This window comes from Rana temporaria, chromosome 5 (assembly GCF_905171775.1).
Source record: "Rana temporaria chromosome 5, aRanTem1.1, whole genome shotgun sequence".
Lineage (NCBI taxonomy): Eukaryota > Metazoa > Chordata > Amphibia > Anura > Ranidae > Rana > Rana temporaria.
In genome coordinates, this window is record NC_053493.1 from 416,179,945 (window position 1) to 416,203,996 (window position 24,052).

A 24,052-nucleotide genomic window follows, 5' to 3' on the forward strand; every position below is an offset into this window, starting at 1 on the left:
CCCCGCCACCATGGCCTACCTGGCTGGAGTTGCACACCATGCGGAGCTCCATCCTGATGATGAAAGGGGACCCAGCGACTTGCTGGGTCCGGATCGGCTCAGGGAGAACCCAAAGAGAGGTTATCCAGGAGGCCTGAACGAACCATCGGGGATCTGGTCACCACGGTACTGACAGGTATATTGCAGCTGTCAACTGGTGGCTTCAACTGAATTTACTGGGAGGATTCGCTCAATCCAATTATTGCGCCCTAAATCGCTAGGCCTGTGGCAGAGGTCCAGAGTCAGGCCTGTGGCAGAGGTCCAGAGTCAGGCCTGTGGCAGAGGTCCAGAGTCAGGCCTGTGGCAGAGGTCCAGAGTCAGGCCTGTGGCAGAGGTCCAGAGTCAGGCCTGTGGCAGAGGTCCAGAGTCAGGCCTGTGGGTGGCAGAGGTCCAGAGTCAGGCCTGTGGGTGGCAGAGGTCCAGAGTCAGGCCTGTGGGTGGCAGAGGTCCAGAGTCAGGCCTGTGGCAGAGGTCCAGAGTCAGGCCTGTGGCAGAGGTCCAGAGTCAGGCCTGTGGCAGAGGTCCAGAGTCAGGCCTGTGGCAGAGGTCCAGAGGCAGGCCTGTGGAAGAGGTCCAGAGTCAGGCCTGTGGCAGAGGTCCAGAGTCAGGCCTGTGGCAGAGGTCCAGAGTCAGGCCTGTGGCAGAGGTCCAGAGTCAGGCCTGTGACAGAGGTCCAGAGTCAGGCCTGTGGGTGGCAGAGATCCAGAGTCAGGCCTGTGGGTGGCAGAGGTCCAGAGTCAGGCCTGTGGCAGAGGTCCAGAGTCAGGCCTGTGGCAGAGGTCCAGAGTCAGGCCTGTGGCAGAGGTCCAGAGTCAGGCCTGTGGCAGAGGTCCAGAGTCAGGCCTGTGGCAGAGGTCCAGAGTCAGGCCTGTGACAGAGGTCCAGAGTCAGGCCTGTGGGTGGCAGAGGTCCAGAGTCAGGCCTGTGGCAGAGGTCCAGAGTCAGGCCTGTGGCAGAGGTCCAGAGTCAGGCCTGTGGCAGAGGTCCAGAGTCAGGCCTGTGGCAGAGGTCCAGAGTCAGGCCTGTGGCAGAGGTCCAGAGTCAGGCCTGTGACAGAGGTCCAGAGTCAGGCCTGTGGGTGGCAGAGATCCAGAGTCAGGCCTGTGGCAGAGGTCCAGAGTCAGGCCTGTGGCAGAGGTCCAGAGTCAGGCCTGTGGCAGAGGTCCAGAGTCAGGCCTGTGGCAGAGGTCCAGAGTCAGGCCTGTGGCAGAGGTCCAGAGTCAGGCCTGTGGGTGGCAGAGATCCAGAGTCAGGCCTGTGGCAGAGGTCCAGAGTCAGGCCTGTGGCAGAGGTCCAGAGTCAGGCCTGTGGCAGAGGTCCAGAGTCAGGCCTGTGGCAGAGGTCCAGAGTCAGGCCTGTGGCAGAGGTCCAGAGTCAGGCCTGTGGCAGAGGTCCAGAGTCAGGCCTGTGACAGAGGTCCAGAGTCAGGCCTGTGGGTGGCAGAGATCCAGAGTCAGGCCTGTGGCAGAGGTCCAGAGTCAGGCCTGTGGCAGAGGTCCAGAGTCAGGCCTGTGGCAGAGGTCCAGAGTCAGGCCTGTGGCAGAGGTCCAGAGTCAGGCCTGTGGCAGAGGTCCAGAGTCAGGCCTGTGGGTGGCAGAGATCCAGAGTCAGGCCTGTGGCAGAGGTCCAGAGTCAGGCCTGTGGCAGAGGTCCAGAGTCAGGCCTGTGGCAGAGGTCCAGAGTCAGGCCTGTGGCAGAGGTCCAGAGTCAGGCCTGTGGCAGAGGTCTGTTCCTCCCAGCCATTTGCAAGTGACTCTTCGGCTGCCAGGCCTGTGGTAAAAGTCTGTCCGGGGGCACTTTACCCACTCTGGCTAGAGTGGCGACGAACTGATCTCTCTATTACAAAGAGCAGGACTGCTCTTTTCCATCTCCAAGGCCTGATACTAAAATTAGTCTCATGCTTCATCAACCTTTCCATGTGTCCGGCCCCCTGATCTACATACAGGGCACGGGACTATGGATTCCAATGAGGGGGGGGGGGGTTTGAAGCACGTTATTAGAGCCAGAGGCTCTAATAGGCTTCATAGAAGGGTGGGCTCAGGGCGCAGAGCACTGTGCCCTGATCACACCCAATTATATGACAATAGCGAATGAATATTCACTATTTTCACACTAAATCTCCTACCCGCCAATCAGGAAGAGAGTCGTGAGACCCGTTTCTCCTATTGGCCAAATCGTCAGGCGATCCTATTGGACACTTAGCGCCTAGGAGGAGGAGAGAGGAGACGCGCGGCAGAAACCACTGTGCTGGAGGAGAGGACACTAGAGCCACAGGCAACCACATGCCACCTGCCACCTAGATGGGGTAAGTGCCGGACCGACCGCCAGACAGAGAGCAGGAAGGGGAGGTGGTTAGTGCCGTCACCAGCCACCCATGGGGGGGGGGGGGTTTTGCTGCCTCCCCCAAAAAAAAGCCCACCAGCCGCCACTGGCACAGGGACCGCGGGCATGCAAAAGATAGCAACTAAGAAGTGAGCCGTTGCCCTGCACAGTTCCACTTGATACACTGGGATCTTGACACACCTTTTACTCCTATGAAAATGCAGCATTTGTGAGGGGACACCGCAGAGTCTGTGTCCCGCTCCCCCAGCACAGCCACAATTGCTACCTCACTCAAAGTGACAATGTGGGGATCCCGATATTCACACAGTGCAGACCTCTGTTCCTAACGAGCCTTAACCACTTCCTTACTGGGCACATATACCCCCCTCCTGCCCAGGTGAAATTTCAGCTTCCGGCACTGCGTCGCTTTAACTAACAATTGCGCGGTCGTGCGACGTGGCTCCCAAACAAAATTGACGTCCTTTTTCCCCCACAAATAGAGCTTTCTTTTGGTGGTATTTGATCGCCTGTGCGGTTTTTATTTTTTGCGCTATAAAACAAAAAAGTGCGACAATTTTGAAAAAAATACAATATTTTTTACTTCTTGCTATAATAAATATCCCAATTTAAAAAAAAAAAAAAAAAAATTTTTCCTCAGTTTAGGCCGATACATATTCTTCTACATATTTTTGGTAAAAAAAAAAAAAAATCGCAATAAGCGACTGGTTTGCGCAAAAGTTATAGCGCCTACAAAATAGGGGACAGAATTATTATTTTTTATTATTTTATTTTTTTTACTAGAAATGGCGGCGATCTGCGATTTTTATTGGGACTGCGATGTTATGGCGGACACATCGGACACTTTTGACACATTTTTGGCGCCATTCACATTTATACTGCGATCAGTGCTATAAATATGCACTAATTACAGTATAAATGTGACTGGCATTGAAGGGGTTAACACTAGGGGGTGAGGAAGGGGTTAAATGTATCCCTGCATTGTGTTCTAACTGTGGGGGGAGGGGGGTGACTGGGGGGGGTGACCGATCTGTGTCCCTATGTACAAGGGACACAGATCGGTCTCCTCTCCAGAGACAGGACGCTGTCTCTGTGTAAAACGGCAATGAGCGATGATCTCATATGTTTACATATGAGATCATCTCTCATTGGCCGCACAGATCGCATCGCAAACGGCCACTCTGATTGGCCGTTCACGGCGATCTGTAATTGGCTGTGTCCAAGGGACACGGCCAACACAGAGTTTCCCCGCAGCGCGCTCTGGAGCGCGCGCGGGGAATGCCCAAAGGGGCGGACGTCAATTGACGTCCTGTTGGATTTTGGGATCCGCGCTGTAGCCGTCATTTGACTATAGCGCGGGTCCCAGGAGGTTAAAGTGGTTGTAAAGCCACTCTGACAACGTGCACTTACAGATAAAGCCTAGATTAAGACTTACCTGTAGGTGCAAGAAATATCTCCTAAACCTACACGCTTAAGGAGATATTTGCAGAAAACTCAGGCGCACTGAGCGTCCCGGTTTTATGAATGGGATCGTGACGGGAATCATGCCGGTCCCGCGCATGCGGGGGAGTGACGTCATCGCCGCTCCAGCCAGTCACAGCGCCGGATCGGCGATACACGTAAGAGACTATTATGCCGCGTACAAATGATCGGTTAAACCGATGAGAATGGACCGTTTTCATTGGTCAAAACCGATCGTGTGTGGGCCCCATCGGTTATTTAATTATCGGTTAAATAAAAGCCAACTTGTTTTAAATTTAACCGATGGATTCCTAACCGATGGGAAAAAAACGATCGTTAGTACGCACGACCATCGGTTAAAAATCCACGCATGCTCAGAATCAGGTCGACGCATGCTTGGAAGCATTGAACTTTTTTTTTTTTAGCACGTTGTTGTGTTTTACGTCACCGCGTTCTGACACAATCGTTTTTTTAACTGATGGTGTGTAGGCGCGACGAACCATCAGTCAGCTTCATCGGTTAACCGATGAAAACGGTCCATCGGTCCGTTCCCATCGGATGGACTGATCGTGTGTACGCGGTGTTAGGCAACATGGCAGCGGCGAAGGGGAAAGAGGAACTCTTTGGGGGCTTCGATCTCAGGTAAGGCATTCATAATGAGCTAGTATGTTATGCATACTAGCTCATTATGCCTTTCTCTTGCACGTTTTTTTTTTGCAGAAAAAAGAGGGTTTACTTCCTCTTTAACACTTTGCCTTGATCTATCTCTCTCTCGCGCGCGATCGTCCGATCGTCAGAGTGAGAGCAATAATTCTAGCACCAGACCTCCTCTGTAACTCTAACCTGGTAACCGTAAATTTTTTCTAAACCTATGGAGATTTTTAGCCATTTGTCACCATTCCATGTGCGCAATTTAAAAGCATGACATGTTAGGTATCTATTTACTCGGCGTAACGTTATCTTTGACATTATACAAAAAAAAATTGGGCTAACGTTACTGTTAAATTATTATTTTTTATTCGTGAAAGTGTATTTTTTCCCCAAAAACTGCGTTTGAAAGACCGTTGCGCAAATACAGTGTGACATAAAATATTGCAACAATCGCCATTTTATTCTCTAGATTCTCTGCTAATTATATATATATATATATATATATATATATATATATATATATATATATATATACACACAGTGGAACCTGGGTTTAAGAGTAACTTGGTTTAAGAGCGTTGGCCTGAGGTACGGGGGCGCAGGAGCCGAGAAAAGCCGAACATTGGCCTGCAGTACCTCATTTGGCCTGAGGTATGGGGGCGCAGGAAACGAGTCCAAAGTGTCCTTGGGCCTTTTTGGACGTTTTCAGCGCTTTCTGGCACCCCCCACCTCTGGCCACATTCGGTATTACATCCCATTTATGTCAATGTAAAACAAATTATTTTCGTTTCCATTGACTTCAATGGAAAAACTCGCTTTGATATGCGAGTGCTTTGGATTACGAGCACTCTCCTGGAACGGATTTTGTTTGTAATCCAAGATTTTGGTCGGATATTCCGACCGTGTGTGGGCTCCATCGGACATTTGCTGTCGGAATTTCCGACAGCAAATGTTTGAGAGCTGGTTCTCAATTTTTCCAACAACAAAAGTTCTTGTCGGAAATTCCGATCTTGTGTATCCAATTCCGACACACAAAAATCCCACGCATGCTCGGAATCAATTCAACGCATGCTCGGAATCAGAGTGCTTCCTTTTTTTCAGTGTTGTACATCACCGCTTTCTTGGCGATCGGAATTTCCGAGCAACATTTGTGTGATGATGTGTATGCAAGACAAGTTTGAGCCAACATTCCGTCGGAAAAAAATCCACGATTCCAATGGTGTGTACGCGGTAGGGTTGTCCCGATACCGATACTAGTATCGGGACGGAAAATGCTCCGATACTTCACCCGATACCTGACTTTCCCTGTATCCTCCTCCAATTCCCCCCATCCATTCTGCTCTCCCCCTCCACGCTCCGTGTCCCCCCTCCATGCCACTGCTATTCTCCTGGGTTCTGCTCTCCCCCACCATGCTCTGTGTCCCCCCTTCTGTACCGCTGCTATCCTCCTTGGCTCTGCGCTCCCCCTCCATGCTCCATGTCCCCCCTCCGTCCTGCTGCTCTCCCCTCCGTGCCGCTGCTATCCTCCTCGGTTCTGCTCTCCCCCTCCGTGCCGCTGCTCTCCCCCTCCGTGCCGCTGCTATCCTCCTCGGTTCTGCTCTCCCCCTCCGTGCCGCTGCTTTCCCCCTCCGTGCCTCTGCTGTCCCATTCCGTGCCACTGCTGTCACCCTCCGTGCCGCTGCTCTCCCCCTCTGTGCCGCTGCTCTCCCCCTCCGTGCCTCTGCTGTCCCATTCTGTGCCTCTGTTGTCCCCACTGTCCCATTGTTGTCACCCTCGGTGCCGCTGCTGTCACCCTCCGTGCCGCTACTGTCACCCTCCATGCCGCAGCTGTCCCCCTCCATGCTGCAGCTGTCCCCCTCCATGCCGCAGCTGTCCCCCTCCATGCCGCAGCTGTCCTCCTTCATGCTCCGCTCTCCCCCTCCATGCTCCGTGTCCCCCCTCCGTAGTGTCACTCTCCATGTCCTCCTCCTCCACCCCCTCTGTCAGGATGGAGAGCGGCGGTAGGAGCCGCTGAACCCAGCTCCTACCTTTTCCGAATGAACAGAGTCAGTGATTACTGACTCTGTTCATTCATATAACTGAAACATTGTAACCTGTGTTTACAATGTTTCAGTTTATGAATGGATAGGAGCCTCTGTCTTCTCTCCATTCATTTTCAGTGCAGCTGAGAAAGGGACTGTCCTTAGTCCCTTTCTTTTTCTCAAAGGGGAGATATCAGAGGTCTGTTAAGACCCGTATCCCGTAGGGGGGTCTCCTTACAACCCATACCAGACCTAAGGGCCTGGTATGCTCCTGGGGGGGGAACCCATGCCGGTTTTTGCTTTGAAAATTGGCATGGAGTTCTCCCTCTCAGGAATGCATGCTGAGCGACGCTGACAATTTTTCTTTTTTGTTTTTGTTTTCCCGGCGCTTTTTTTTTTTTCACCCGTCGCAACTTTAGTGTCCCGTCGCAATCCACAAAGCCCGGCGTAAATTACGTTTGCGCGCTGCACGTCGGGAAAATTACGTCACACGCATGTGCAGTACGGCCGGCGCGGGAGCGCGCCTCATTTAAATTTTAAACGCCCCCCGGAGAGGAGGACCGCCTTGCGAAGGAGGCACTTAAGTTACACCGCTCAAAATTTCTAGGTAAGTGCTTTGTGGATCGGGCACTTAGGTAGAGATTTTGCGGCGGTGTAACTTAAATGTCAAAAGTTAAGTTACGCAGGGTTTTTGTGGATCAGGCCCATTGTTTTTTACAATAAGAATATAACAAAAAGATTTATGTTTTTCAGGTTCAAGTGTGTTGGATATTTGGCCTTTGACTTGGAACAAAAAAAAGAATCCTCATTCCCACGATTGCCCAATCAACGCTCTTGTTTATAATCCAATTGTTCACAAGGTTCTTAGCATCTGTTCTGGGTCTATTGTAAAGGTAAATTTTATTGATACATCATTTTTATTGCATATAGTTCATCGCACCACTCATATTTTTGTACATATTTTATTCTATATTTTCATGTGACTGAAGAAATGACACTTTGCTACAATGTTGTGAAGTGAGTGTAACTTCAGCTTGTATAACAGTGTAAATTTACCATCCCCTCAAAATAACTCAACACACAGCCATTAACCACTTAAGCCCCCAGACCATTATGCAACTTAAAGACCAGGCCACGTTTTGCGATTTGGCGCTGCGTCTCTGTAACTGACAATTACGCGGTCATGCGACGTGGCTCCCAAACAAAATTGGCGTCCTTTTTTTCCCACAAATAGAGCTTTATTTTGGTGGTATTTGATCACCTCTGCGGTTTTAATTGTTTACCCTATAACCAAAAATAGCGCGACAATTTTAAAAAAAATGCTATATTTTTTACTTTTTGCTATAATAAATATCCCCAAAAAAGATATAAAAAAATATATTTTTTCCTCAGTTTAGGCCGATACGTATTCTTCTACATATTTTTGTTAAAAAAAAATTTCAATAAGCATTTATCGATTGGTTTGCGCAAAATTTATAGGGCCAGATCCACAAAGAACTTACGGCGGCGTATCTATTGATACGCCGCGTAAGTTCTACGATGCGCCGTCGTATCTTTGTTTTGTATCCACAAAACAAGATACGACTGAATGTGGGCTAGATCCGACTGACATACGTCTTAGTACGCCATCGGATCTTAAGTGCATATTTACGCTGGCCGCTAGGTGGCGCTTCCGTTGATTTCCGCGTAGAGTATGCAAATTAGCTAGATACGCCGATTCTCAAACGTACGTCCGCATTTTTTTACGTCGTTTACGTAAGGCTTTTTTCGGCGTAACGTTACCCCTGCCTCTATGAGGTGTACGCAATGTTAGGTATGGACGTCGGGACAGGATCAAAATTTCCGTTGTTTACGTCGTTTGCGTAAAACGTTCGCGAATAGGGCTTTGCGTAAGTTACGTTCACGTCGTCTAGGCATTGAGCGGGCGTAATTTAATTTGAAGATTCAACGTGATACTGAGCATGCGCGCGAATGCGCCGCTCGAAAAAAGCGTCATTTACGTGGGGTCATGCTTAGTTTACATAAAACACGCCCCTCTGTTCCTCATTTGATTTAGGCGCGCTTACGCCGGCACATTTACGCTACGCCACCGTAACTTTAGACGCAATTGCTTTGTGAATACAGCACTTGCCTCTCTAAGTTGCGGCAGCGTAGCGTAACTACGGTACGCTACGCCCGCTTATATTTACGCCTATCTACGTGGATCTGGCCCATAGCGTCTACCAAATAGGGGATAGTTTTATTGCATTTTTACTAATATTTTTTTTTCTAGTAATGGCGGCGATCAGCGATTTTTATCTTGACTGCGACATTATGGCGGACACTTTTGACACTATTTTGGGACCATTGTCATTTTTACAGCGAACAGTGCTATAAAAATGCACTGATTACTGTAATAATGACACTGGCAGTAAAGGGGTTAACCAGGAGGGGGGCACTGTAGAGGTTAAGTGTGCCCTAAGGGAGTGATTCTTACTGTGGGGGGGGGGGGCGTGTGACGTCACTGATCGTCGTTCGCTATGACAGGGAACAGACAATCAGTGACAGGCTCACTAGGAAGAACAGGGAAGGTTTGTTGACACTTAAGAAAAATATAAATCGCGCTACCTCAACCACCCTTCTTGACAAACACAAACGTATGCAAGTGGGTAATCTCTAGTGTTATATATAAAGGCTAACTGCTATATCAAAACAGTGACATATGATGGCCGCTAAGGTGCCACATGCAGTCACCTCAACACCCCTCAGCAATCATGGTGATGGTGATCAAAAGAAAAAAACAAATAACACTTAGATCAAAAAAACATAAACTGAATTTGGATTTTGACTCTTGAATGGATTAATAAAAAGTCCAAAATATTGAAAATAGAAAGTCCATAGATAGCAGGTAAGATGATAAACACCTGTGCATCTGTGCCACATTACATATTGATTGTAAACGTGTCCAAAAGAAAAGACTTGCCTCTCCCCGTTCTTCCTCTCTGTGACCCGATCGCGGGACACCGGCGGCAATCAGGTCCGCTGTTCCCGCGGGGACGGTCACGGAGAAGAGGACCGGGTCGGCTTAAAGGGGACGTACATGTATGCCCTTGTGCCCAGCCGTGCCATCAAGCGGTTAATGTCTAAACTGCTGGCAACAAAAGTGAGTACACCGCTAAGTGAAAATGTCCAAATTGGGCCCAAAGTGTCAATATTTTGTGTGGCCACCATTATTTTCCAGCACTACCTTAACCCTCTTGGGCATGGAGGTCACCAGAGCTTCATGGGTTGCCACTGAAGTCCTCTTCCCCCTCCTGCATGACGACATCACGGAGCTGGTGGAAGTAAGAGCCGGTTCACACTGGGGCAACTCAGCCGCCTGACAAGTCACGTCCCATTGTATTCAATAGAACCGTTCCAAAAGGAGCGACGCAAGTTCTTGTACGACTTCAGGGGCGACTCGGGGCGACCTGCATTGACTTCTATACAGAAGTAATTTTGCAAGCCGCCTCTGAAGTCGTCTTCAGGATGCCTTGCCGAGTCGCTCCCGAAGTCGCGCCGCCCCAGTGTGAACCGGCTCTTAGAGACCTTGTGCTCCTCCACCTTCCCTTTGAGGATGTCCTACAGATGATCAATAGGGTTTAGGTCTGGAGACATGCTTGGCCCATCCATTACCTTTACCCTCAGCTTCTTTAGAAAAGCAACTGCCTTGCTAAAGAAGCTGAGGGTAAAGGTGATGGACGGGCCAAGCATGTCTCCAGACCTTGGAGGTGTGTTTGGGGTCGTTATCATGTTGGAATTCTGCAAAAGGTTAAAGCGGGAGTTCACCCATAAAAAAAATCCACCCTTAGATTGATGCTCTTTTTGTCTAGGGGAATCGGCTAGTTGTTTTAAAATCGAAGCTGTACTTACCGTTGTAGAGAGCGATCTTCTCCGCCGCTTCCGGATATGGGTCTTCGGGAGTGGGTGTTCCTATTTTGATTGACAGTCTTCCGACAGGCTTCCGACGGTCGCATCCATCGCGTCACGAGTAGCCGAAAGAAGCCGAACGTCAGTGCGGCTCTATACTGCGCCTGCGCACCGACGTTCGGCTACTTTCGGAAAATCGTGACACGATGGATGCGACCGTCGGAAGCCTGTCGGAAGACTGTCAATCAAAATAGGAACGCCCAGTCACGCAGCCCATACCCGGAAGCGGCGGAGAAGATCGCTCTCTACAACGGTAAGTACGACTTCGATTTTAAAACAACTAGCCGATTCCCCTAGACAAAAAGAGCAGGAATCTAAGGTTGAAAAATGTTAGTTCCGGGTGAACCTCCACTTTCAGCCCTGGTTCACACTGGGTACGATTTGGAACGATTTGAGATGCGATTTGACATGTCAAATCGCATCTCAAATCGGCGGCAATTGTCGGCAATGGCACTGTCCTAATCAGTGCGACGCCGCATCTGCGATTTCAAAAAGTAGTTCCTGTACTATTTTTTGCGATTTCGGGCCGCGATTTACATTAAATTGCGGCCGAAATCGCGGCAAAATCGCGGCCGCAAAATCGTGGTAAAATCGCTCATTTTACCGCGATTTTGAATTCGCAGCAGTGTGAACCTAGGCTCAATGAAGCAACTGAATGACTGACATGCTAATATATTGAATTTCATTCCTTGCAGGTGTGGGAAATGGAGACAGGCGCTCAAGTTTATAAAATAAAAAATGCTCATGGGCCAACTATTGAAGTGACCACTGCCGCTCTTGATATCAGCGGATTTCATTTTGCTACAGGAGCTATTGATGGTACGATCCATTCCTTTTTCCATCAAACAGAGAAAAGAAAAAAATGTCTTGGTCCAAAATGTTAAAAAAAAAAAAGAAAAGAAAAAAAAGAAGGTAGCATTGGATTAAAAAAGTCTTGAAATATAAGATAGTATTTAGAGCTGAAAAACAATGTTGTTTAGTGTATGTTGGCTGAAAAAGTTCTGCTGTCTGTATGCAGAACAAGTTCACGGCCAACGCCCTTCGCACAAAATTCCATGGATTTGTTCCGATGGAATCCGATCGTATGTACGAGGCTTAAGAGTCTCCAACAATAACTTCTTGTGTGCTTGGAAAGGGATCCAGGAATAGCCAGGGTGACACCCAAAGAAAGGTCCACACTAGAGGCCTACTGGAATGCCAGTGACCCCCATATTCAGAGTGGTCAAAACTCGCTCTGTCTGACAGTGGCGGCTGGTGAAGTTTTAGGATGGGGAGGGTGCAAGACCCCCGCCCCTCCACGATTGGCCCCTCCCACTTCTTGTACATTCATCCACCTCAGAGCCTTTTATTATAACCTGCTGGGACTTGTAGTTCCCCATCTTCTCCTGGGCTCAGGTGCATGCCATCCACACCCATCCACCTCAGAGCCTTATTGTATGTATAACCTGCTGGGACTTGTAGTTCTCCAATCTCCATCTTCTCCATGAGCCCCAGGAGAAGATAGAGAGAACTACAAGTCCCAGCAGTCTAACTACAATAACAGGCTCTGAGGTGGGTGGGTGGGGAATGGGATCAGGCAGTGCACCGCTGATGACTTTGGGGGGGGGCGATCTGAATTCCAATCCATATTGTAATGTCATTCAATGAAACGAGGCATCCATCGGCAGATCGACTTACCTTTGCACTGCAGCTCCGCTCGGGCAGTGTACTGAGCTGCCAGCCGCGTGACGTCACTTCCGGTTCTCCCGGCCGAAAGTAACACTAGTAATACTATTAGTGCTCCCGGCGCCCATAGGAAGCTATTCAGCGCTTTGCAATGCATCCATAAGGCAGGATAAAAGCCCGCAAATGAAGCGCCATGTCTGCAATCTAAAGATTGCATTGACGTGGCGCTTCATAGGGCAATGGTGGCCGGCGCTCAATCTTATGTTATTTTATTAAAGGAATTTTTTTCTTCTTAAAGTTTTAAAGGGGCCATTGAACAAATTATTTTTTTGTGCCTACAGGAGGGGGGGGGGGGGGGGGGCGGCGCCCGGGCACCCCCTATGGGCGGGCCGCCACTGCTGTCAGACAATAAAGATGAATCTCAAAGAAGGAATAAGAACCAACACAGGAACCTCCCGGCATATTCTCCTTTCCTGACAATAACACAGAAAAAGTAGGGATGAGCCGAACTCCCACCCCCCCCCCCCCCCCGGTTTGGTTCGCACCAGAACATGCGAACAGGCAAAAAATGTGTTCGAACACGCAGACACTGTTAAAATGGGACACGAACATGAAAAATCAAAAGTGCTAATTTTAAAGGTTAATGTGCAAGTTATTGTCATAAAAGGTGTTTTTTGGGACCCGGGTCCTGCCCCAGGGGACATCTATCAATGCAAAAAGAGTTTTAAAAACTGCCATTCTTTCAGGCGCAGTGGTCTGGTACGGTTCAGGAGGAGGGGGTGCTCTCTTTTCCTGCAGCCTGCCAGGTTGCGTGCTCAGATAAGGGTCTGGTATGGATTTTTGGGGGGAACCCCACGCCATTTTTTTTTATTTAGGTGCGGGGTTCCCCTAAAATCCATACCAGACCTGAAGGGCCGGATATGGAAATTGGGGGGAACCCCCACGCTTTTTTTTCTTGGTTCAGGGTCTGGTATGGATTTTTGGGGGGAACCCCACACCATTTTTTTTAATTTAGGTGCGGGGTTCCCCTAAAATCCATACCAGACCTGAAGGGTCTGGTATGGATTTTTGGGGGGTACCCCACGCTATTTAAAAAAAATTTGCGCAGAGTTCCCCTTAATATTCATACCAGACCTGAAGGGCCGAATATGGAATTTGGGGGGCACCCCTGCTGTTTTTTGGGGGGCACCCCTGCCGTTTTTTTTAATGACTTTCATCTGTATTGCCGGGACCTGAATATTCATCAATAGCCACGGATAGTTTTAAATTACTTTTTTTCCTTCAGAAATTACATTTTGTGCAGGGACAGTTCTAAACATGGGAAACATGTGCTACTTTACAGGTATACTATAGACACCCCCAGGTATGAAATTTAAAGAAATATTTCACTTTTGTTTCACTGTAAGCATTATTAAAATCACTGCTCCCGAAAAAGGCAGTTTTTAAAAATGTTTGCATTGATACATGTCCCCTGGGGCAGGACCCGGGTCCCAAAACACATTTTAGGACAATAACTTGCATATTAACCTTTAAAATTAGCACTTTTGATTTCTCCCATAGACTTTCAAAAGGGTGTTCCGCGGCTTTTCAAATTTGCCACGAAACACCCCAAATTGTTCGCTGTTCGCCGAAGTCGAACATAAAGCTCATCCCTAAGAAAGAGGAAGCTGAGGATGCCTTTCTCCCTGCAATTGGAGTTATTAATCCAGCAGTCATGTGGGTTTCCCAGAGAGTAAAGTGAAAACCCATGGGTTTTTCTGCTATGAGAGGGAGGTGGACCTCAGGAGCTTAATGCATTAGTTTTGGCATGAAAATGTGTGCCTGGCCCTTGGTCCAGTTTTGGTAACTTTCTAGAAAATATATTGCCTACCGTATTTGCCGGCGTATAAGACGACCCCCTAATTTTCCAGCTAAAATGCTGGTTTTGGGATATACTCACTGTATAAGATGACCCCTCACTGTGCCATTATACATGCCTCACTGTGCCATTATACATGCCTCACTGTGCCATTATACATGCCTCACTATGCCATTATGCCTGCCTCACTGTGCCAGTATGCCTGCCTCACTATCCCATTATGCCTGCCTTACCGTGCCAGTATGCCTGCCTCACTGTGCCAGTATGCCTGCCTCACTGTGCCATTATGCCTGCCTCACTGTGCCAGTATGCCTGCCTCACTGTGCCAGTATGCCTGCCTCACTGTGCCAGTATGCCTGCCTCACTGTGCCATTATGCCTGCCTCACTGTGCCATTATGCCTGCCTCACTGTGCCAGTATGCCTGCCTCACTGTGCCATTATGCCTGCCTCACTGTGCCATTATGCCTGCCTCACTGTGCCAGTATGCCTGCCTCACTGTGCCAGTATGCCTGCCTCGACAATCTTCCTACCTTCTCCTGTTTGCAGAGTTTCTCAGGCTGCGGGCGTCCATTATTCAAAAGCCGCGCCTCCTCCTCAGGCTGTTCCGTAAAGGGCGGAACACTAATTTTCCCAGCAGAGCCTCTGTTCAGTGTTCCGTCTATCACGGATGTCCTCTCGTCCGAGGCCGTGAATGAGAAGGCATCCGTGATAGATGGAACACTGAACAGAGGCTCTGCTGGGAAAATTAGTGTTCCGCCTATCACGGAACAGTCTGAGGAGGAGGCGCGGCTTTTGAATAATGGATGGCCGCCGTCTGACAGACAGGTACCCGGCGTATAAGACGACCCCCGACTTTTGGGGCATGATTTTAGATGCAAAAAGTCGTCTTATACGCTGGAAAATACGGTAGTTTGTAGTTGACATGAAAATTAAACGTTACATTTTTCTTTTAGGTTCAGTTAAAATTTGGAAGTTTGAAAATGGCAGTCAAGTTAAAGTCCTGAAGCCAAACAAAGAAGGAAATAAGGATGAAGAGCGAGGCATCTGTCAGCTAAGCTACAAAATAAGTCATGACAACCAACATATTATTATTGCCTTGGACAAAAGTGGGAATATAAAAATAATTCAGGTTTTTCAACATTTTTATTTTTTAAACTGTCCTACTAGTTTAATGTTATCAGTTTGGTAAGATGCTCATGTATGTTTGCATGGATAAAGAGCCATGTTCAGTTCAGTCAGAAAAAAATTCAACTTTTCTTCATGAATTCTCTTGTAATATAAAAAATATAAATGAAAAATCATCTGAGCCAGGGGTTTCTAAACCGTTGGTGCGCGCACGCCCTCTGGTGGCACTCCTGGCCAAAGCCGTATATATACGGGATTTCGCCCCAGGATAGCCATTCTGCCGCAGTACTGTTGAACCTCGGATTACGAGCATAATCTGTTCCAGGAGAATGCTCGTAATCCAAAGTACTCGCATATCAAAGCGTGTTTTCCCATTGAAGTCAATAGAAACAAAAATAATTTGTTCTGTATTGACTTCAATGGGATGCAATACCGCATGTGGCCAGAGGTGGGGGGGTGCCAGAGAGCGTAGAAAACGGCCGAAAAGGCCCAAGGACACTTTGGCTCGTTTCCTGCGCCCCCGTACCTCAGGCCAAATGAGGTACTGCAGGCCAATGTTTGGCTTTTCTCAGCTCCTGTGCCCCCGTACCTCAGGCCAAATGAGGTACTGCAAGCCAATGTTCTGCTTTTCTCGGCTCCTGTGCCCCTGTACCTCAGGCCAAATGAGGTACTGCAGGCCAATGTTCAGCTTTTCTCAGCTCCTGTGCCCCCGTACCTCAGGCCAAATGAGGTACTGCAAGCCAATGTTCTGCTTTTCTCAGCTCCTGCCAATGTTTGGCTTTTCTCAGCTCCTGTGCCCCCGTACCTCAGGCCAAATGAGGTACTGCAGGCCAATGTTCTGCTTTTCTCGGCTCCTGTGCCCCCGTACCTCAGGCCAAATGAGGTACTGCAAGCCAATGTTCGGCTTTTCTCCGCTCCTGCACCCCCGTACCTCAGGCCAAATGAGGTACTGCAGGCCAATGTTCGGCTTTTCTCGGCTCCTGTGCCCCCGTACCTCAGGCCAAATGAGGTACTGAAGGCCTATTTAGCTTGAATTCTACTCGTCTTGCGAGTCAACACTCGCAAACCCAGTCAGAATTAAAAAAAAAAGTTGCTCGCAAATCAAAACACTCTCAAACCAAGTTACTCTTACACCAAGGTTCGACTGCATGAGCCGGTCTGGAACTGGTTAAGTGGAAAAAGGTTACCTTACAGATCGGCACAAACAAACTAAAAATTACACTGTTAGTAATGAAGGACTCTAAATGGGGACACGAGATTACCAGATACTGCGGACATACTGCACAAGATTACCAGAGACTGCGGACATACTGCACAAGATTACCAGAGACTGCGAACATACTGCACAAGATTACAGAGACTGCGGACATACTGCACAAGATTACCAGAGACTGCGGACATACTGCAAGAGATGACCAGAGACTGCGGACATACTGCACGAGATGACCAGAGACTGCAGACATACTGCACGAGATGACCAGAGACTGCAGACATACTGCACGAGATGACCAGAGACTGCGGACATACTGCACAAGATTACCAGAGACTGCGGACATACTGCAAGAGATGACCAGAGACTGCGGACATACTGCACGAGATGACCAGAGACTGCAGACATACTGCACGAGATGACCAGAGACTGCGGACATACTGCACGAGATTACCAGAGACTGCAGACATACTGCACAAGATTACAGCGACTTCAAAGTAGTCCCTGCACTACTTTGGTCCCACTTTGATGCAACTTGAGGTCCATAGACCTCCAGAATACACAGGCATTGCTTTAAGTCGCATCAAAATTGCGGCAGAATTGTGCAACTTTCAGACTGTGTTAGCCTGAAAGTCGCAAGATTGTGCCACAATTTTGATGCGATTTTGCAGCGACTTGAAGCAATGCCTGTGTATTCTGGAGGTCTATGGACCTCAAGTCACATTAAAGTGGGACAAAAGTAATGCAGGGACTACTTCGAAGTCGCTGTGACTTGAAGTTGCACAGATATGAACGGTTCTCAACGGGTCAGACTTATCCTGCAACTTTCCAGTCCCAAGTCGCAGGACAATTTGCAATTGTTTTTAATAACCGGGGGGGGGGGGGTGGGGTTGGTGTTGACGGATGATATTTTTCCGCACATTAAGTTTATTTTTTTTATTAACTGGGGGGGGGGGGGGCGGGGAGTGGTCTGGTGGGGTAGTGTTGATCCCCCGCTATTTGTGCTGTAATACATTTTTAACATATAAAAGAAATGTTCATCAGTGGGTAAGCGGAGGGGTGTTGACGGACGCTATTTTTGTCACAAATGAAGTATAAAAAAAAGTTTTTTTTAATAACTGGGGGGAGTTGATGCCCGCTATTTGTGCAGTAATTCTTACGTATTAAAGACATTTCATAATAAGCGGGGGGGGTTTGTGTTCGCCGCTATTTCCGCCAATAAGCGGAGGGGGGTTAATGTAATAATGTTAAGTAGGAAAAAAAAAAACTTTTTCCGCCGATTAAATAAAAAAAAAAATAAGCGTGAATAAGCGGGTGGGGGGGAATGGTTGGCCCCTATTTCCGCCGATTAAATATAAAAAAAAAGCGTTCCGGCTGATATTTCTGTAGAATATTACATATACAAACAACTTGAATAAGTGGGGGGAGGGGGGGCCGGTCCGCTTTATTCGCCGAACATTTAGAATACATAAACTTTCAATAAGCGGGGGTCCGTTGTTGTGCCGCCGCCGTATACAATGCACTGCAGAGAGAGGAATGTAAGGCATGTTGAGCTGCATAACTCAGCTTACCTGTTCCACTGTTCCGGGCGCATTGAGCTGAGAGTCCCGACGTCACTTCCTGTTCTTCCAGTGACGTCGGAACTAGCATAGAGACGGGTGGGTGCACACAGAAAGTGTGTGCACCCGCCCAGCCATAACAATACAGTCCATCGCGCCAGAAGCAAGTGGCGCGGTGGAGCGCGCCACAAAGGCATTTTTTTGCTTCCAATGTAGCGCCACGTCTGCAATGCCGTGATTGCACAGACGTGGCGCTACCCATACTGCATTATGCCCGGCGCCCCGGACATAGTGCACATAGGGACCTTTTTTTGCATTTTTTTCCCTTAAAGGGACATGTTTAAATAACATTTTTTTTTTTTTATTACTGACTGGGGGAGGGGGGCGGCGCCCGGGCGCCCCCTATGGACGGGCCGCCACTGACCTACATTAAACTACATGTAGCGCCCTGCACCTGATGACCAGGCGCTATGTTACATTTAGTGGGTGTCTGAGCTGATAATTAGCTCAGACTTTGTTAATTAAGGCTAAATCAGCCTATGTTCCGTCTTTGGCTGTGCTTGGAGTTATTTCCCTTTGTTTGCCTATGAGTGGCGTTGTCACCATAGGCCAATGTTGGAACTCAAGCAGGTCAGGGTGTATTGGGTGTCTTTCTCCGGGAACAGCCCAGTGGGAGTGGTCTCCCACTGGCCACATGCTGTATTGTATGCCATAGAAGTCAATGCGGAACTAATTATCTTTGTTTCCATTGAAGATGGGCATGCTATGGAAGGATACTTAAGGGGCAAACGCAATATTTTGGGGTCCCTTTTTTTGCCTCGTGGCCTTCCTGGCGCGAGGTATGTGCTGCATGATTTTTGGTCTCTGGGCCATGTTGACCCGAGGCTGCGTTCCTGTCAGGTAAGCCCAGTCGTCCTAACTGGGGCCTACGCTTTGAAGGTGATCCTGTGCTGTCTGTCCTGCGGGAGGAAGCCGCTCAATGGAGGAACCCAGGGGAGGATCTGTCCTGGGAGGGAACGAGCGGAAGGCTGGTACTTTGGGAGAGGCCTGGTAACCTCATTGGAGGATGCACCGTAGTCTACGAAAACCTTATAGTGTGCAGGGTTGGCTTAAAGGCTTTAATACTGTAAGGCTGGATATCCGGGTACCAAATCCTGTGGCAGAGGATTCCGGAATCGTTCACTTTTGCTTGCAACCAGTCTGTGGCAGAGACTGATCATTGTTCATGCTTCATCCTGGCTGCTGGGCCAGGTGAGAGGGACCTATCTGGGTGATCAATACCCACTCAAGAGGAAGTGGTGGGTGACTTTTTTGGAACTTGGAAGTTCTCCCCAGTGATCTGTACTATGCGCCTGAACCTTCCCCTGCTCCTCCATCCTTCTACTTTACTGCAAGTCATGAGAAAAAAATCAAACTTAACTGCTAAAGGTCTTACAACTTGTGTGGACATTGGAGTTCTTTACAGACTTTCCTCCCCTAGACAATGAATGTTGAGGTAACGTGCAAGGCCCGAATCTAATCCAGCAGCTCCTACGGGGGTAGTGCTACATACAAATACAGTGGAACCCCGGATTATGAGTAAAATCTGTTACAGGAGAATGCTTGTAATCTAAAGCACTCGCATATCAAAGCAAGTTTCCCCATAGAAGTCAATGGATGCAAAGATAATTCGTTCCGCATTGACTTCTATGGCATGCAATACCGCATGTAGCCAGAGGTGGGGGGCGCCAGAGTACAGCGTTTGCACTCTGTGGTTAAAAAACATGGCTTCAATATTAGGGTTGTCCCGATACCAATACTAGTATCGGTATCGGGACCGATACCAAGCATTTGCCCGAGTACTTGTACTCGAGCAAATGCTCCCGATGCTTCACCCGATACTTGTACAGTCAGCGGTGATCAGTGCGTGGGGAAGTTACAAGCACCGATCACCGCTGTATAGATTTAAAAGTAATTTCTCCGCTTCTCTCTTCACCCCTCCCCCTGCGGCTTTCAGCTGCTTTAAAATCAGCGGTGATCGGTGCTTGTAACTCCCCCACACACGATCACTGCTGACTGTCCCGTGTCCTCCTCCAGTCCCACTCTGTTTATCTGCAGTCTCCCTCCCTCCGTGTCCCCCTCAGTTTTTCCTTCTCCCTCTGTGTCCCCCTCTGTGTTTCCTTCTCCCTCCGTGTCCCCCTCGGTGTTTCCTTCTCCCTCCGTGTCCCCCTCTGTGTTTCCTTCTCCCTCCGTGTCCCCCTCTGTGTTTCCTTCTTCCTCCGTGTCCCCTCGGTGTTTCCTTCTCCCTCCATGTCCCCCTCAGTGTTTCCTTCTCCCTCCGTGTCCCCCTCTGTGTTTCCTTCTCCCTCCGTGTCCCCCTCGGTGTTTCCTTCTCCCTCCGTGTCCCCCTCGGTGTTTCCTTCTCCCTCCGTGTCCCCCTCTGTGTTTCCTTCTCCCTCCGTGTCCCCCTCTGTGTTTCCTTCTCCCTCCGTGTCCCCCTCAGTGTTTCCTTCTCCCTCCGTGTCCCCCTCGGTGTTTCCTTCTCCCTCCGTGTCCCCCTCTGTGTTTCCTTCTCCCTCCGTGTCCCCCTCTGTGTTTCCTTCTCCCTCCGTGTCCCCCTCGGTGTTTCCTTCTCCCTCCGTGTCCCCATCGGTGTTTCCTTTTCCCTCCGTGTCCCCCTCAGTGTTTCCTTCTCCCTCCGTGTCCCCCTCGGTGTTTCCTTCTCCTCTGTGTCCCCCTCAGTGTTTCCTTCTTCCTCCGTGTCCCCCTCGGTGTTTCCTTCTCCCTCCGTGTCCCCCTCTGTGTTTCCTTCTCCCTCCATGTCCCCCTCAGTGTTTCCTTCTCCCTCCGTGTCCCCCTCGGTGTTTCCTTCTCCCTCCGTGTCCCCCTCTGTGTTTCCTTCTCCCTCCGTGTCCCCCTCTGTGTTTCCTTCTCCCTCCGTGTCCCCCTCGGTGTTTCCTTCTCCCTCCGTGTCCCCATCGGTGTTTCCTTTTCCCTCCGTGTCCCCCTCAGTGTTTCCTTCTCCCTCCGTGTCCCCCTCGGTGTTTCCTTCTCCTCTGTGTCCCCCTCAGTGTTTCCTTCTTCCTCCGTGTCCCCCTCGGTGTTTCCTTCTCCCTCCGTGTCCCCCTCTGTGTTTCCTTCTCCCTCCGTGTCCCCCTCGGTGTTTCCTTCTCCCTCCGTGTCCCCATCGGTGTTTCCTTTTCCCTCCGTGTCCCCCTCGGTGTTTCCTTCTTCCTCCGTGTCCCCCTCGGTGTTTCCTTCTCCCTCCGTGTCCCCCTCTGTGTTTCCTTCTCCCTCCATGTCCCCCTCAGTGTTTCCTTCTTCCTCCGTGTCCCCCTCGGTGTTTCCTTCTCCCTCCGTGTCCCCCTCTGTGTTTCCTTCTCCCTCCGTGTCCCCCTCTGTGTTTCCTTCTCCCTCCGTGTCCCCCTCGGTGTTTCCTTCTCCCTCCGTGTCCCCCTCAGTGTTTCCTTCTCCCTCCGTGTCCCCCTCTGTGTTTCCTTCTCCCTCCGAGTCCCCCTCGGTGTTTCCTTCTCCCCTGTGTCCCCCTCTGTGTTTCTCTCTCCCTCCGTACTCCTCCTCCACCCCCTGGAACTGTCCGGATGGAGAGCGGAGGTAGGAGCCGGTAAATCCGGCTCCTTACTGTTCCGAATGGACAGAGTCAGTGATTACTGACTCTGTCCATTCACATAACTGAAACATCGTAAACTGTGATTACAATGTTTCAGTTTATGAATGAAGAGAAGCAGCTGTCTTCTGTCCATTCATTTTCAGCGCAGCTGAGGCTGCTGAGAAAGGGACTGGGGAATCTGTGTCCCTAGTCCCTTTCCCTGTCTCAGAGGGGAGATGTCAGAGGTCTGTTGAGACCCCCTGATAATTCACCAAACCCCCTCAACAGGGCTGATTTAAAAAAAGAAATAAAAATTGCAATAAATAATTTAAAAAATAAAATGTAAATAATAATAAAAAATAAAAAAACACACTGACAATCCAGTACCCCCCCCCCCCTAAAATATATATATAAATATATCACTATAAAAAAAAATAACGCCACTGTCACGTGACATTAAAAAAAAGTATCGATATTCGGTATCGGCGAGTACTTGTCTCAAAAAAGTGGTATCGGGACAACCCTATTCAATATCAATAAATGTACACGTACTATCTTTCAGAATCCAAGCAAAACTTTTCAAAAGCTATTAAATTGGCTTTGGTTTGAAAAAATTTGAAACTTTTACTAATTTAAAACTGTAATATTTGCACATTTAGAATTACTATTATCCATTTTCATCTCTGAAAGGGTAAAGAAGATGATCCTGAGTTGTTTGTAGCTACTGAATTTGGCCAGGACACGGATGTATGGCATACAACATTACAATCGATGCTGGACATGCGATTGGACGAGAATGTAATGCCACCTGATGGACCTGAAGAGCAGGTATACACGTCAGTCTATTTTCCTTGGAGATGAAATACGGGCAAAGGGTCTTTCTTTACATTGAAGAAATGTGTACCAATACTTGCCCGGGTCAGATAAGGGAGGTAAATCCTTTGCATATCAGAAAATCCATCTGCATTATTTGCAAAGCTGTATATGATATAGTGTATATTTGTGAAGGGTTAACCACTGCCCGCTCGCCCGCCCGCCATATAGCGGGCGGGCGATAATGCTTGTATTATCCTGACTGGACGTCATATGTCACCCAGCAGGGTAAGCCGCTAGGGGCGCGCAGTGCAGCGATCGGTGGTGTGGTGTCTTGACATAACACACTGCATCTCTGATCCCGGTAAAAAGCCTATGACGTAGGCTCTTTACCACGTGATCAGCTGTGCCCAATCACAGCTGATCACAGTGAAATTGTCGGCTTTTCCTCTACCAGCACTGACAGGTGCGAGTCGAGGCGAGCCGACCGGCTGCTCTCCTGAGAGTGCATTGATTATCAGCGCAGACCCACCAGGGATGCCCACTTCAGACCACCAGGGATGCCCACTTTTGACCACCAGGGGTGCCAATCAGTGCAAATCAGTGCCCATTAGGATGGCACACTGTGCCCATCAGTGCTGATTGTCAGTGCCTTTTGATCAGTGCTGCCTATCAGTGTCATCTATCAGTGCCACCTATAAGTGCCCACCAGTGGCACCTATCAGTGCAACCTATGAGTGTTCATTAGTACCGACCTATGAGTGGCCATCAGTGCCACCTATGAGTGTTCATTAGTGCCGACCTATGAGTGCCCATCGGTGCCACCTATCAGTGCCCATCCATGCCACCTATGAGTGCTCACTAGTGCCGACCTATGAGTGCCCATCAGTGCCACCTATTAGTGCCCATCAGCGCTGCATATTAGTGCCGCCTATCAGTGCCCATTAGTGCTGTATATAAATGCCTCCTCATCAGTGCCCATCAGCGCTGCATATAAGTGCCACCCATCAGTGCCACCTATCAGTGCCACCTTTGAGTGTTCATTAGTGTCGACCTATGAGTGCCCATTAGCGCTTCATATAAGTGCTGCCTATCTGTGCCCATCAGCGCTGTATATAAGTGCCACCCATCAGTGCCCATCAGTGCCACCTATCAGTGCCATCAGTGCCACCTATGAGTGCTCATTAGTGCCGATCTATGAGTGCCCATTAGTGCCCATCAGCGCTGCATATAAGTGCCGCCTATCAGTGCCCATCAGCGCTGTATATAATTACCTCATCATCAGTGCCCATTTGTACTGTCATAAAGATTATGACACTGTGGCTATAGAAAGGGAAATAGAGTGTGGGTGAAAGACATGGCTGGACCAGGACCCCAGTATAGCGAGAGTTGCTCTGGTCCCTATAGGAGAATGCATGGAAATCAACATGCAAACATGAAAAAGAAAACACAGTGAAAAAAATGTGATGAAAAGAAAGAACCTTTAGATCAGGGGTGCCCAACCAGTGGCCCCGGGATCACAAGGCATCTTCCCGTTCTGCCTCTCCACACCACAATCGCGGGCCTGCCAGCGAACATCGAGTTCCCGCGAGCACACTCCCGAGGACACACTTAACCCCTTGATCGCCCCCTAGTGTTCAACCCCCTTCCCTGCCAGTGTCATTTCCTGCCAGTGTCCCCTTGAGCACAACATACAGGGATATGGGAAATAATTATAGACACTGACACACGTACGCCTACACAGGGTGAACTGGATTTATTCAGGGCCGCCATCA

General features: G+C 49.1%; 1 protein-coding gene across 1 annotated transcript in view; it reads left to right on the forward strand.

Annotated features, from left to right (window-relative positions):
* The window catches only part of LOC120941363 (WD repeat-containing protein 64-like), a 125,672-nt gene that overhangs the window by 42,791 nt on the left and 58,829 nt on the right, over positions 1–24,052 (forward strand). Inside the window, exons 9-12 of the mRNA XM_040354701.1 lie at positions 7,266–7,405; positions 11,156–11,279; positions 14,938–15,113; positions 22,155–22,292. Coding sequence (XP_040210635.1) covers positions 7,266–7,405; positions 11,156–11,279; positions 14,938–15,113; positions 22,155–22,292 — 578 coding nt within the window. The remainder of the gene's footprint in view (positions 1–7,265; positions 7,406–11,155; positions 11,280–14,937; positions 15,114–22,154; positions 22,293–24,052) is intronic.